At 35.8% G+C, this 13,401-nt stretch overlaps 1 protein-coding gene across 2 annotated transcripts in view; it reads right to left on the minus strand.

Annotated features, from left to right (window-relative positions):
- The window catches only part of SH3RF1 (SH3 domain containing ring finger 1), an 82,813-nt gene that overhangs the window by 18,783 nt on the left and 50,629 nt on the right, over nt 1-13,401 (minus strand). For both annotated transcript variants that reach the window (XM_036382631.2, XM_036382630.2), the window contains exons 4-6: nt 12,985-13,080; nt 6,859-7,161; nt 5,892-6,002 (exon numbers count right to left, since the gene is read on the minus strand). In XM_036382631.2, coding sequence (XP_036238524.1) covers nt 5,892-6,002; nt 6,859-7,161; nt 12,985-13,080 — 510 coding nt within the window. The remainder of the gene's footprint in view (nt 1-5,891; nt 6,003-6,858; nt 7,162-12,984; nt 13,081-13,401) is intronic.

Below are 13,401 nucleotides of genomic sequence, written 5' to 3' on the forward strand. Positions count from 1 at the left end.
TGACTTTCATGTAACCTATTAAAAGAATAACAATTTTAATCTTTTTTTAGGCATCTAGATTTCTTTGTATATGGTAGAACTTGTAAATTCACATTAGGAGATGATTAGTTGGAATTCTTTAAAATTAAACCTATTCATGCACAATATCAAGGTTGTCACAGTTCCCTACTTCCTGCATCTCTAAAGATGCTGAACATTGCATTTTATTCATTTGAACACATAATATACACTGAAGCTTTAGCTGCAATAAAGGCACCTTCACAGCTCTATTTTATTCTGCTTTATTCAGGTTCTGCTCCCCTCACCATGTCTATCAGTATGGTAATGAGACCAGCAGTGAGCCACAGCACAATTAAACTCCCAAAGACTTGGCAAGAAATCTAAATAAACTACTTCATAGAAGGACTAACACTCCACAGCTCGCACTGCTACAACTTGGTAAAATAGACCCAAATCATCTAGCCAAGTTTTCAAGAAGTTTTTCTGGCATGTAAGCATTTTTCTAGCTGTTGAGAAACACACCTACCTCCAGGACACTTGCTAGTTTTGATGGTTCCCATAGTCAACATTCCGTGAAAGAATATACACAAGCCACATGTGATTCAATAAAGTATGCTTAGCAATAATTAAGAGTATTTTAGGTAGGTGAAGGGAAAAAATTGAATGTTTCTGCAACTACTTTTCAGACACCGGGTGTACTTTCAAACATATAAAGCAGCAAATAAGTGATAAATTATTTTTTTTAATTGAAAGATGAAAAATTACATTATTTGATAATTAATGTATGTTACAACTTCAAAAAGTATCTGTAGTCATGCTCTAGAAACACATGCATATTACTAAACTTAAATATAATTAGGCTGCATTCCCATATCAGTTAATTGAAGATCAGTAATCACCTCGCTCAAAGAATAATAAAAGGCACAGCAGTGGAAAAGAACATTCATTAACAGTCTTCACTCCCACAATGTCTAGGAAAAAATATATGGCTTGCAAAATTCCCTGAGGGCTAACAAATTAAGGCTTATGTTTAACAAAATTCCTAAACTATATGTTATCAAAAACAGGTCTCTCATACAAAACCTCATTGTTTCTTCCTGCTGCTTCCTCTTCAGAACAAAAGTTGATTTGAATTTTGGTTGATTAAAATTAGGACAATTTTATTAAAACCTTCTGACTTACACTATTGAACTTACACTGGAACTACATAAAAGAGCTAAATGTCATCAGTGTATTATATAACCCCCACAGCTTGTGCCTCATTAATCATAATTCAAACTACCTTATATTCTTCAACATAAAGAGCAATTTCTCTTTTGTGCATGAGAGAACAAGACCAGAAAAATTAGCTATTTTTTAATTTTTGAAACCTTCAGCACGTAAGTGAATGCAAACCATCCAAATATACACCACCTCTTTCTGCTAATTTAGTGCACACACCAAGACACCATTTCAAAGTCAACATTTCCAATCTGTAGAAGTAGCAGTATGGACATTTAGGTTGATTGCAATCCAAAACACTTTTCACTTCCCAAGAGACTGTAAAGGCAGACTGAAAGGAAGATAAGTTATCTCTTATTGCTAGATTGTTTTTCTGCTGCTGCTTTTGAATGTAATTCTAACTTTGCTGTGGTACATTTAGTTTGTTTTTCCCATATCATGGTTCAAATCACATACTTTAAGATTATTTTTCAATAAAATCTATGGCAACTAGATCTACTCCATTAGATAACAACCTTATAAATTACATCCAAGAATTTCCTTCCAAGTGAATGAACCTTACATAATTGTATGTGCATATTTTCACCCAACTACTGCTGGACTTGACGTCTGTTATTTTTATTTTGCAAAGAACTTTAAATATACTAAACACCTACAAGGTTCAAAAATGCCAGTGGCCAAGATAAGCAGACCAATTAATGCCCTAATTAGAGGTAAAGCTGTGGTTGGAAGTCCCAAAGAACAGTGTAAGAGATAATATCACAGCCAAAAGCTCTGGCTGTGAGAAGTCTGTCTCAGTTCATAGCTTCTTCAATTTCAAAGAATCAAACCTCAAATCACAAGCCAAGAATTAATGCTGCTGTCTAAAGAACCCCTGATGCAAAATAAAACTTTGAAATAAGTTATCACAAGTTTTCTGAAGGAAAATTAAAATTTGCTTAAATGATACAGGCAGTAGAGAGTATATATGGTCACTTGACAAGAGCACTCTCATTCCTAAAGCTTATTTGTGCCAATTTCGGCTGAAACTTTGTAAATTCTTTACTTCATACAATACTGGGTACCAAAGAGCATCTACAAGACATGATTATGGACAAAACAAAATTAATACAATTGGCATTTTTGAACCATCAGAGAAACATAAAAAACTAAAATGCAATCCTATACATGTACACAAATAAAAGAGTCACAGACTCCCTTGGGCTAGGAATTTATCCAAACTGTCTTAGAGAAACTTGTTAGATAACAAGACAACTCAAAATTATCTCCTGTTGACAATAAAAATGCCATCTTTCTTACAGGAGATAAGAGAAGACACTAGCTTTTCCTTGCTTTGAGATTCAGGACAGATAAATGTAGCAAAGACGCACAAATTCAGAATTACTGTAAAGGAATACATTATTCTCTTCTTCGCTGATGGGTAATCATGCTCATCCTCTCAGATTTCTTTCTTCTCCCTTCATCTGAGTTTAGAATTATATAAAAAACGTGTATAAACACCTTGCTTTCAAAGAACAATTACTTTCAATAGTGTTATAAGCACCAAAACAACTGATAGGAAGGACATGAAATAAATGACCTTCATGCTAAAGAGAAACTCATCCTGTTCCCATCCAATTTCCTTGTCAGTTGCTTAGTATTCAGAAATTAGGAAAAAAGCTAAAGGGAGAAACTCAGAGAAATACAGGAACTTCTACTTACAAAAGCAAAAAAAAAAAAAAACAAGAGCAAAAGTACTCAAGCCAACCACTCTAATGTATTAAACAATCACAATTGTTCCACAGCTTAAAATTAATGTTCAGAATGTCAGGAAGGAAGAATGATGTTCTTGTTTATCTAGATGTTTCCCTTTCAGAAGGGAAACATCTAGATAAACAAGAACATCACTTTCTCTCTTGGCTGGTCAGAACTATTTTGCACATTTCTAAAATGAAAACAAGAGCTGATGAAGCAAGAGGAAAAGTGTAAGTAAAAGATATACCTCAGAGTCTGTGACTTTACAAACTGCATCATCATCTAATATTAACTATCATAAAAGAACAGAGGAATAACCTGACTCTAACCTGAGCTGCCAGCTTGCATTTTAGTCATGCTGAAAACAAGTCAAGAACAGAACATGATGTACAGAAGGCTATTGACTTTTAAAGAGGGTGGCAGAGAATAATTCAGATTCTCAATGGGAATTATGTGCCTAATTGGAAAAATAAGCAGGAACACAGTTATCACAAAGAGAAAGTAGCACCCCAAGATAGGGGACAATCAATGGCAGGAGTTTCTCTCCATGCTGCATTTAGCACTGCAATTTAATTCCTCTGAATACCCATGGTGAGATCGCCTTTGAACAAGCTTAAGCAACTAAAGCACCCAGGGTGGTTTAATGACTGCATCACCACCAAACTAAAGTATTTTTCCATGTTGGCATCAAATAAAGAACTCCTGACTCTTAATACCAAACAGAAGTGTTTGCTATTGAAAGAAAAAAAAAAAAAACAGCTTCTGACAGAACTTCTGAAAGTATGCATTGAATGCTTCCTCTCCAAAAGTATCTCATAAATCAAATAAATTACTCAATGTTTGCAGCATATATGTTAGCTAGACTTGCATTCTGCTTAACAACACCTAGGTTGATTCTGTTTGCTCAGTTCTCACAGGTATTTTCTGGAGGATAGGTTGAAAGAAGAATAAAAGACTAAGTGGATTAGTATATAAGCAGCTAATTGTTTCTAGCATAAGATGAACACCTCATAGGCAAAAAAAGAGCTGAGGGTTCTTCCTGGTGGACACCAACTTCAACAAGAGCCTACAACGTACATAGATTGCCCAGAGAGGTTGTGAAGTTTCCATCCTTGGAGATATTCAAAAGCTATTTGGACACAGTCCTGGGCAACTGGCTCTAGGCAGCCTTGCTTGAGCAGGGGAGGTTAGACCAGACAACCTCAAGAGGCCTTTCTAAACTCAGCTGCTCCATGACATTAAAATATGAACCTAAATATAATGAGATTATTAACTGTTTCCAGATTAGCATTCATTTAACAGGAGGATTACACAGATAATCCACAGATAGAAGGAGTCAAAATTTAACCAAAGTAAGACAAAGCACAGCTACAGCTCAATCTGCCTTACACAGTAAGGCAGGGCAAAAGCACATGGTCCATATAACTGTGAGTAATAAAGTTGTCTGTCTGAAGAGCAAAGAATGTGAAACCCATTTACTTGGATGAGAGCAATTACTAGTTCACAAAAGATGACAAAAATTTGTGGCATCAGGCTGGATATTTAGCTGGACATAAACTTGATGCTACATTCAGGCAAATTTTCAAGATATAAGAATCAGGCTAAAAAGATAAAAGGGTTACACTATCAATATCTTCTCCACTGAAAAAGACTGTGCAGTATTGCACCAACTTCTGGCATGTGCCACCATGTGTGTACCATGCCAAAAGAAAGTACTGGAGATAATCCAGAAAACAACAGCATCATAATTTAAAGGACTGAAACCTGTAACTTTAGAGTTCCAAAGAAAGAAGCAAACCAAGCAACAAAGCAACCAAGCCCCTCCTAAGCATTTTTGTAAACAACAGAAAGTTGATACCACAAGACAGACAATTGTGCCTTAAATTTTTCAGAAAAATGTGTAAAATTATGCAAATGCCAACAAGTTGAAAACAAAACTAGACCTATTTAGCAGCAAGGTTATTCATTATATTTTAGTTGATTTAAAGACTTCAAGGATAGACACCTGAACAAAATCAAGTCTCGGGGATTTTTTTTTTGGCTTGTTTGTTTGGTTTTTTGAAGTGAAGATCTATTATTCAGCTGTGCCCCACCCCTTAAAAATTAGGGGCACAACTTTAGACTGAGTGAACTTAATTTCAAGAACTTTAAATAAAGTCACATTAAGATCCCTTAAAGATCTCTGAAAACTGGTATCCATAATCTTTATTGCAGTAAGGCTTTCATGAGTACAGTATGATTTATGGCATTCCATAGCTTTTCTAACATAAGCATAGGAAACTAAGGAATTCCATCAGGTTTTAGAAAGAATACCTGCACTTTTTGAAGGAAATATCATGTCAATTGTTCAAAGGAAACATCATTGCAATGTATTTCTTCCTTTAAAAGATGGCCATTTGCTACATGTTTTTCTATTGATCCTCAGGAGCCTAACTTCAAAATGCTAGACACGTTCTTCATGTGCCACAGGTGTACATGCAAGTAAAATCACCTTATTTAATAAGGAGGCAGCAGACTTTTGAAGTTATTTCAGATAATCTTGAAAATCTTAAGTAAGACAGAAACACCTGGCAGCTGTGGTCCCAAGTTGCTGTTTTTTTAAGAACATGCTTGTTTCCCCAGACTTTCCCCCCAGCATGATTTCTTTTCTACTCATGTTTAAAAGAAAGACTTTTCTGGAAGGAAGTGTGCTTCTCATGTTTACTAAGGAGAAATTACAGAGGAAAGCTGGAGAAATGGATATACATGACAAGATGCAAACATTTTAGCAATAGGGCTTTTGCTATAGTTAAATTCATACCACTGTCTATCACATGGACACAATTCCATAGAACCATCATTTCAAATCAGTATATTGGAACTTGAGGGAAAAAAAAAACCAACTGTACAAGACCAAAGGAAAATGGAAATGCTGAGTTTTCTTAAGCAGTACTTACACCAAGAGCAGCTTGGTAGGTAACTTCCGAGGGGAAGGTGAAGGAAGGCCCTGTTGTGACGGGGCTGCTGGGGGGTGGAGTCACAATCAGCCCTGTAGTGCCAATATGAACCTGGGAGAGAGAAAAAAGGGTCAGTTCTGTGTACTTTAGTAACAGCTGGTATTGACAGAGCTGTAAGCTTCATGGTCAAAATCACCAGTATTCTACCCCTTGTAACCTTAAACTAAACCTAATTTTTAGTTAGATACTCACATAAACAGTGTTGGATCACACTGCTCACTTTTTTTTTTCTGACATTTCTCAATGTTTGGAGATACACTGAACCAGTTACATGAAACACACTTTTAACCAGTGTCAGCTTTCTTTTTTTTCCATAAAAGGCTGTCAGATCCCTAAGATGTGCAAATAAAGCATATTTATGAGCTCAGGTAAAACAACACCAATACCTCTTGGGCTCCATTGCTCTCTCTTTTCCCAAAGCATAATCACTATATGAAACAGCCAATTTTTCACAAACTGCTGAACAAATAAATAAAGTCAAATAAATATTTCTACTTACCACAACCAGATTAATATGCTAAATATCTGGAATTCGTATAATCTTCAAGTTGAATATTTTACTTTTATAGGATGCACTTTACTAATATTCATTATTATATTCAATTTAGAAAAAATAAATTAAAAAATTACATCACTCCAGTTTCTAGTTTCCACAGTTTAATAAAAATCTTTGTGGCACTTTAGAATATATCAACTGCAAAAAAAACCAAATTAGTCTATAAGACCAAAACTATTTGCTCTCATATCAGAAGTGTTAGAGAACATTTTCTTTAAATGTTCTCATGTTGGAAGGTAAGTTTTTTGAAAGTGCGCATTTATTACTAATTAGACACAATTAATAACTTGAAATAAGTAATCTGACAAGATCAGAGGCCTTTATAGCTATAGCTGATGCCCTGTGAATTACCTGAGAGGGGGCACTACAGGACAGCCCGGTCAGCTCACTGATGCGGGCTGCAGCCGTGGGGTTGCTGGAGCTGATGAGGACAGGAGGACTGATTTCCATGGAGTGGCGGTTCTGAGAAGACTGAGAAGCCTTGTTGGACATGGTGAGGGAGGTAAAAGAGTGTCGTTTTTTGGTGTTTTTCTTGGTATCGGTGTGCTTTTGGGTTGAATTGTTGTGGGCTGCCCCAGAGGTACCTTCTCCAGAGTCAACAGCAGAACCTGAGGGCTTGTCCAGCTCTATCAACTGTTTGGCTGCTGTGTTAAACTACAAAAACCAGTAACATGTTAGTATGTTTTTTATTTATAAAAGTCACCTGAATGTAAAAAAACATCTCTCTTCCTTTTATTCATAAGATAATCTCAACCATGCAACTTAAAACTGTGGCATACCAACCTACTCTACCAATCTGTCAGTAGAGAGTGACAAATCATTCACTACAAACTCAACACACTTACTGCTGGGCTGGTATGAAATTTTACCATCAGAGGTAAAATTTCAATCAATAAGTACATAATGCCATAGTCCAGACATGGATTAATTCAGCAGTAACCACTGCCTGTATCATCTAGAAGTCAGACTAAAACACAGTGGTCCCCTTTGACCTTATAACAGAAAAATCCGTGCTACAAAACTTCTTGGATATTTATGTCATTTTCAGCCATTTTTTTGTTTTGTCTATGACACAATCCTGCACATTTGCATGTGGGCTCTTGAAGATATTCCTCCTTTATATCCTTTTGTACTTGTGCACATCTTTAACACTACCAGCAATGAAAACACAGGCTTCCTCAATGCAGGTTTAAGAACACAGTAGGACAGACTAAATACCCAGCTATATCAGTATACTGCCTGGCAACAGGCACCTATACAGGCATAAGATAGCATAAGGAGAAAAGAAACATATACAGGCAATTTTGTGGAAATACCTTCTCAGCTTCTGAATTTTCTAATGTAGAGGCACCATCTCTGTGCTATTTTCTCTTTCTTTAAGCTTACCTAAAGAATTTCTGTTCAAATGAGATTTTCTATCTGCTAATTTGTAACAACGATACTACATTAAATGCAAACAAATCCTTCCTTTCCAATGAAGAAATGAGGAATCTGACACATTTTCTTCTTACAATGAAATGTAAGCTATATAATTGAGAGGAGGAGAGGAAACCAACAAACAAACCCTCTACATCTTTCAAACGCCCTTTATTTTTAGAAAGTCTTAGCACTATTAGAAATAATAACGTCAGAACTCTCATGTAATCATGAGCTGAAATAACACCAGCACCAGTTTTCTGAACATGTACCACTAAATATGAATACTGTTACTTGAAAAGTGTAGGTGATTATGAAGAAAGAAAAGATCTTTTCTGAAGAACATCAGGAGGAAAGAATGAAATTAGTTACTGTGGAATTTTATTTCTATTCTTCAGCACATTATTTCTTCTATTTATTGTACCATTTTCCTGCAAGTCTTGAGATACCTACTATGCTCCTGAAGAGTTTTAAAGTAGTATTTTACCCCATCAAACCTTTACCAGACAAACAACAAACCATTTATTATGATAGTATCAACATTGATTTAAATGCAACTCCCACAGATGACCAGCTTACATTCTGAACACAACATGTCTACAGATACAGATTTATAAGGTAGTTTAAAAGAAAAAGGATTTTTTTTTAAATAGAAGAGGCTGGCAAGTGATATTTGAAAGATGTCATCTGGAAGAAAATTTCATGTATATACAGAAAAAAAAAGATGAAGTTCAAAACCAGAACTACTGGAACAATGAGGGGTAGACATAAAACCTTCTACAGAAGAATAAGAACTACATGGAATACACTGCAGTGGAGGAAGAGCATAATGGGGGCTTTGAAAAAGGATATTAAGTCAAGAATACAGAATCTTTTCCTAAATATTCTTCTTGTTTAGAATGCAACTGAAGAGAACTGGAATCACAGAATCATAGAATCATTTGGGTTGGAAGGGACCTTCAAGATCATCAGTTCCAACCCCTCTGCCACTGACAGGGACATCTTCCACTAGACCAGTTTGCTCAGAGTCCCACCCGACCTGGTGTTGAACACTTCCAGGGATGGGGCACCCTGTTCCAGTGCCTCACCACCCTCACAGTAAAGAATTTCTTCCTAATACCTAATCATAACCTATCTTCTTCCAGTTTGAGTCCACTCCCCCTTGTGCTGTCACTACATACTCTTGTAAAAAGTCCCTCTCAATCTTTCTTGTAAGAAGGAAGGATAGGAGAAGACAATGTCAGGGCAGTAAACAATCCTATGAAAAAGGTGGATGCTAGGTTTTCCTTCTTGCTATTACTCAAGATGGATCTTAGGGATCAAAATAATATTGTATTACTTGCATATAACAGAAGATATAAACACATCATTTTCTCCAATGAAGCCCATTATTTAGATGATTATTGAATTTTAAATTTAGATCAAACATACTTTAAACAGACCAGTGAAAACATTATTTCATTAGAAAACATTGAGGCTGGAGGATATGAAACAAGTAGAAAATAAGACCAAAAAAAGCCTACTCTGCTGTTCAGCTTGTCAGGGTCTTATTTGTCATCACAACAAACATGCAGGTTTTTCAAGGTCTAATAATTTTATCTATTTTGCACATTTTTTTTTAATCAGATTGAAATTCTTCACATCCTTCCTGAGAATCTCAGTATTCCATACTGTTGATACAATGGCTGCAACTGTTTCCATTCTTATATAATCTACATCCTTATTTGCAAAGAACTAGCTAATCAGAGAAGTTAAGGGATAACAGAGGAATGAAAAGGAATACCAAAAGCCACTTTGCTAATAGCACCCCAAGGTACCTGTTACACCTAATTATATTTGTTTACCTCCAGAAGCTATCAGTGCCTGCAGAATCTGATTACTCTGTACAGTGAACAACCTATTAGGGAGAAGTTAAGGCTTGCCCATGGGATCAATTCAAGATGATTCAAATAAAAGCAGCATGCTGTGCTTTTTTATGCAGAGAAGCAAGCAAACAACAGTTGCATGGATCTGAAGATGGAAGAGAACTGATTACTGGCCTTCTCTTTGAAGTAACTTGGGGACAGCAACAGCTGCAGAATATTTTGTAGAGTGCAGTTTACTTCTGCTCCTTGAGAAGAGAAATTAAGCACCTGCATGCATTCTCCAGTGAAATGGCTAACAGATATTCAAGGTCACCAAGGGACTGAACCCAAGTCACGCTATGAAGTGTTTCCATCTAGCATTCGTTTCTGCAACAAATACATATGTACCTAGGCCTGCAGTTCCTACATCACTTGTTTTCCTTAACAGACACATTTTCATTGAGGCTTCTTTACTTCAATCTTTACATTCACTTTTTTCTTTTTTTCTCATTCAACAAAATCTTTGCTACAGCAGGAAGCTTGAAATCCAATTCCCGTTCCCACCAAACTCCAGGAAACTGAAAAACTTTCCAAGCAGGGCAGGACAGAGGCAGCTGGCTGAGCTACGTCTCAGGGCTGCAGCAGGGCTGAGGTCAGCACGCAGCTTTGCTCTGCCTGCAGATGTCTGCAGGAATTACCACTACTGCAAGGGCTCTAAGAGTGCTGCTTTGCTACACTTATTTTAAAAACTAATTCAGCTGTTCTTTACTTGCACAAAAGTAAACAAAAGCTGACATTATTTTCTACTGGCAATTTGACTGAAGAGTGATTTCTTTTCCCTGATTTTTGTTCCATTCTGCGCATTTGTATTTGTTTATGAAGTGTTAAACTAGGTCAGATCATCCAATTTGAGGTCTAAGAAATGTATATTGTACCCAGAACTGCAAATTTTCAGAAAAAATCTAATAATATCTGTTTAGTTATGAATAATTTTTGTTCTTGGAATAGCAATAACTATAGCTGCTAACTGATTTAAAAGAATCACTTAAAATTTCTCTCAAAATGTGTTCAGTCTCACTTTTATTACTAACACAAATTTAATACGTGAAAGTTAGAAAAGAAAGGATCAGAGTAGTGAACATTGAATCATAATAGGGCAAAATTGTCCTCAAATACAATCAGAGATTTTCATGGACTTCAACATTAGCTAAAATTTTATCCTCACTGTACAAGAAATATCTCAATTATTACACCTATACTACAGAATAAACATCACAGACTACGCCCATTTTATAGTTAATGACTTCAAATAACCTCTAGTAAATGGAGTTACTAATTCACATTTTCAAACAAAAGGATGTGGACTAACATACACAAGGTAAAAGCTATGTCTGTCATTATAACATGATAGAATTCCCTAAAAATAGGCAATGATTACAGGATTGGGAAATGCAATGAAAACTACCATATAAAAATCTTTCAAAAATATTTATTACTTTTCATCTTCATTTTCTTTCATAAAATTGGTAAGAATGGTTTGCTATACTTGTTTCTATCAGTTGTCTGTATATTTTCCAGAACAATAGTTATATACTCTCAGAAACCAGGCATTTCAAAATTCAACCCATACTTTACTGCATATCTCATGCCCTCCACCACAGCATGCATTTCAGTTTAGTATATAGTGAAAAAAACCCACCTATCTGATTTGAAGTAACTCTTAGGGTATAATTTATCATTCTAGACTTTCCATTCCACTTTAGTAGGGATTTGAGAAAATGTACTTACTTAAGTGTTGATGCCTGTTCTAAAAGGGTTTATTGAAAATACATTTTCTTAGTTGATGGAATCACTCTAAAAACATTAACAGAAATATATTTTGTGACTTTCATTTTTACATATTTTTTTCAAGGCCATATATCCTTTTTGCAACTTTTGCAGAGATAGGAATGTAGTTGTTAGCTAAATAGATCAAGTGGCTGCCCTAGGAAAGGGCTTTTTCTAACAAGGCTAAGTAATTTAGTTTGAAAAAACACTACAAAAAGCTTTACTGGCTGAATTGAAGGGGCAGTTAATTGCAAGAAGCTAGGAAGGAATACCCAAGGGCAAGAAATCATTAAATTGGCCTTTTAAAACATCTTAAACCGAAGCCAAAATTGCACTAAGCAAGTTGAAACTTTTTGGTCTTCTTTTTTTTTACAGTCGTGAAATTTTTTACCTCCAGATTTACAGATCCTTACATCAAGCTATAAAAATAAATATATATTTTTTCCTTTTAAAAATATCAAATTCTATTTCAGTTGAAGGCAGTAATGGCTTTTGAAGTTCCCATCTCATCACAGGATTCAGAAATTGAATTAATAAAACCTGACTTGATTCTTAGTATGGCTACACATTTCTTCTGTGACCTGAAGTACATATTTCTCATCCCAGAGATAATGTGAAAATACTTTTTTCTTTCATCATTCAGCCTCAATCATTTAAATGAAATACTGTTGGTGCAGGGAAATGTATCTTACCAAGTATTCACAGCATATCTATCAGAAAAGGACAAACACTACTCCAAACCTTTGTATCTTTCTGTAATGCAAATTTGAATAGTTGCTGTGGCTGTACACACTGTTCCTAATCACTGATGTCTTTCTATATAAAATATACAGCTTTCAACTCTTAAAATTTAAAGGGTTGGGGAAATTTTCTCAACTGCAACCTTTTACTGTAAATTGCTGTAACACATGATAAATGCAGGAAGATGGAGAAGGTTTTATATATGGCTCTGTTGATGAAAAAGCTGATCCTTTACCTGATCAACAACAAACTATACCCTTTGACATCCTAGTTGTGCTAATTTGGTTTTGAAGGATGGATATTAGGGACAGTCCAAAGCTAACTATTTCTCTGACTTGCTGATTGCTTTCATTTTGTGGCTAAGTGTGGTTTGGATTGACTGCATGACTCCAGTATTAACAAGAAAACATAGTGACTGCCTCCAATTACACTCATTTCAATTCCATTCAATAAAAATAGGTATCAAATAGCCAAGTGAAAATCACTGGTTCAGCTGCTGAGGCCATTAACTTTCCCAAAGAGAATTTTAGGTCTAAGATTATTTGTATCTCAGGTTATTTTAGAATCATCACCAGTACTGATTATTTTTCCTTTCAGAAAATTAAATATACAGTGGGCACAGCCTTACTGAGGACCCAGCTTTACTCACCTCGACATAGGAAATTGGAAATATTCCTATCTTGTCAGCCAGCATTCCTTCTGCCCAGTTTTCATCCACACGGCGAATTACAGTCAGAATATCATCCTGTGTGAACATGCAGTGATTATGTCTCCCAGCTCTAATTTAACTTCTCATTTAATTTTCCTCCATAACACAGGAGTAATCAGAGAAGGCAGGACATGGACAAGAACTGCAGAGAAGGCACTCTGTAAGAGGAATATGCTGCTTTGGGGGTTGAAGTCAGTTCAAGCTGTTCTTTTTCCTATTTTGTCAGAGCTCAACTAAGTGCCCACATCTCAGCGATCTGACTTTGTCCTTAGTGCCAGTCTTCCTGTCATGTTCAGTCCATGTTACTCACCAGGCCCTCCTTTAATTCCTTGACATTATTCAACAGAACCACAACCA

The sequence above is a fragment of the Molothrus ater genome, chromosome 4 (assembly GCF_012460135.2).
Source record: "Molothrus ater isolate BHLD 08-10-18 breed brown headed cowbird chromosome 4, BPBGC_Mater_1.1, whole genome shotgun sequence".
Lineage (NCBI taxonomy): Eukaryota > Metazoa > Chordata > Aves > Passeriformes > Icteridae > Molothrus > Molothrus ater.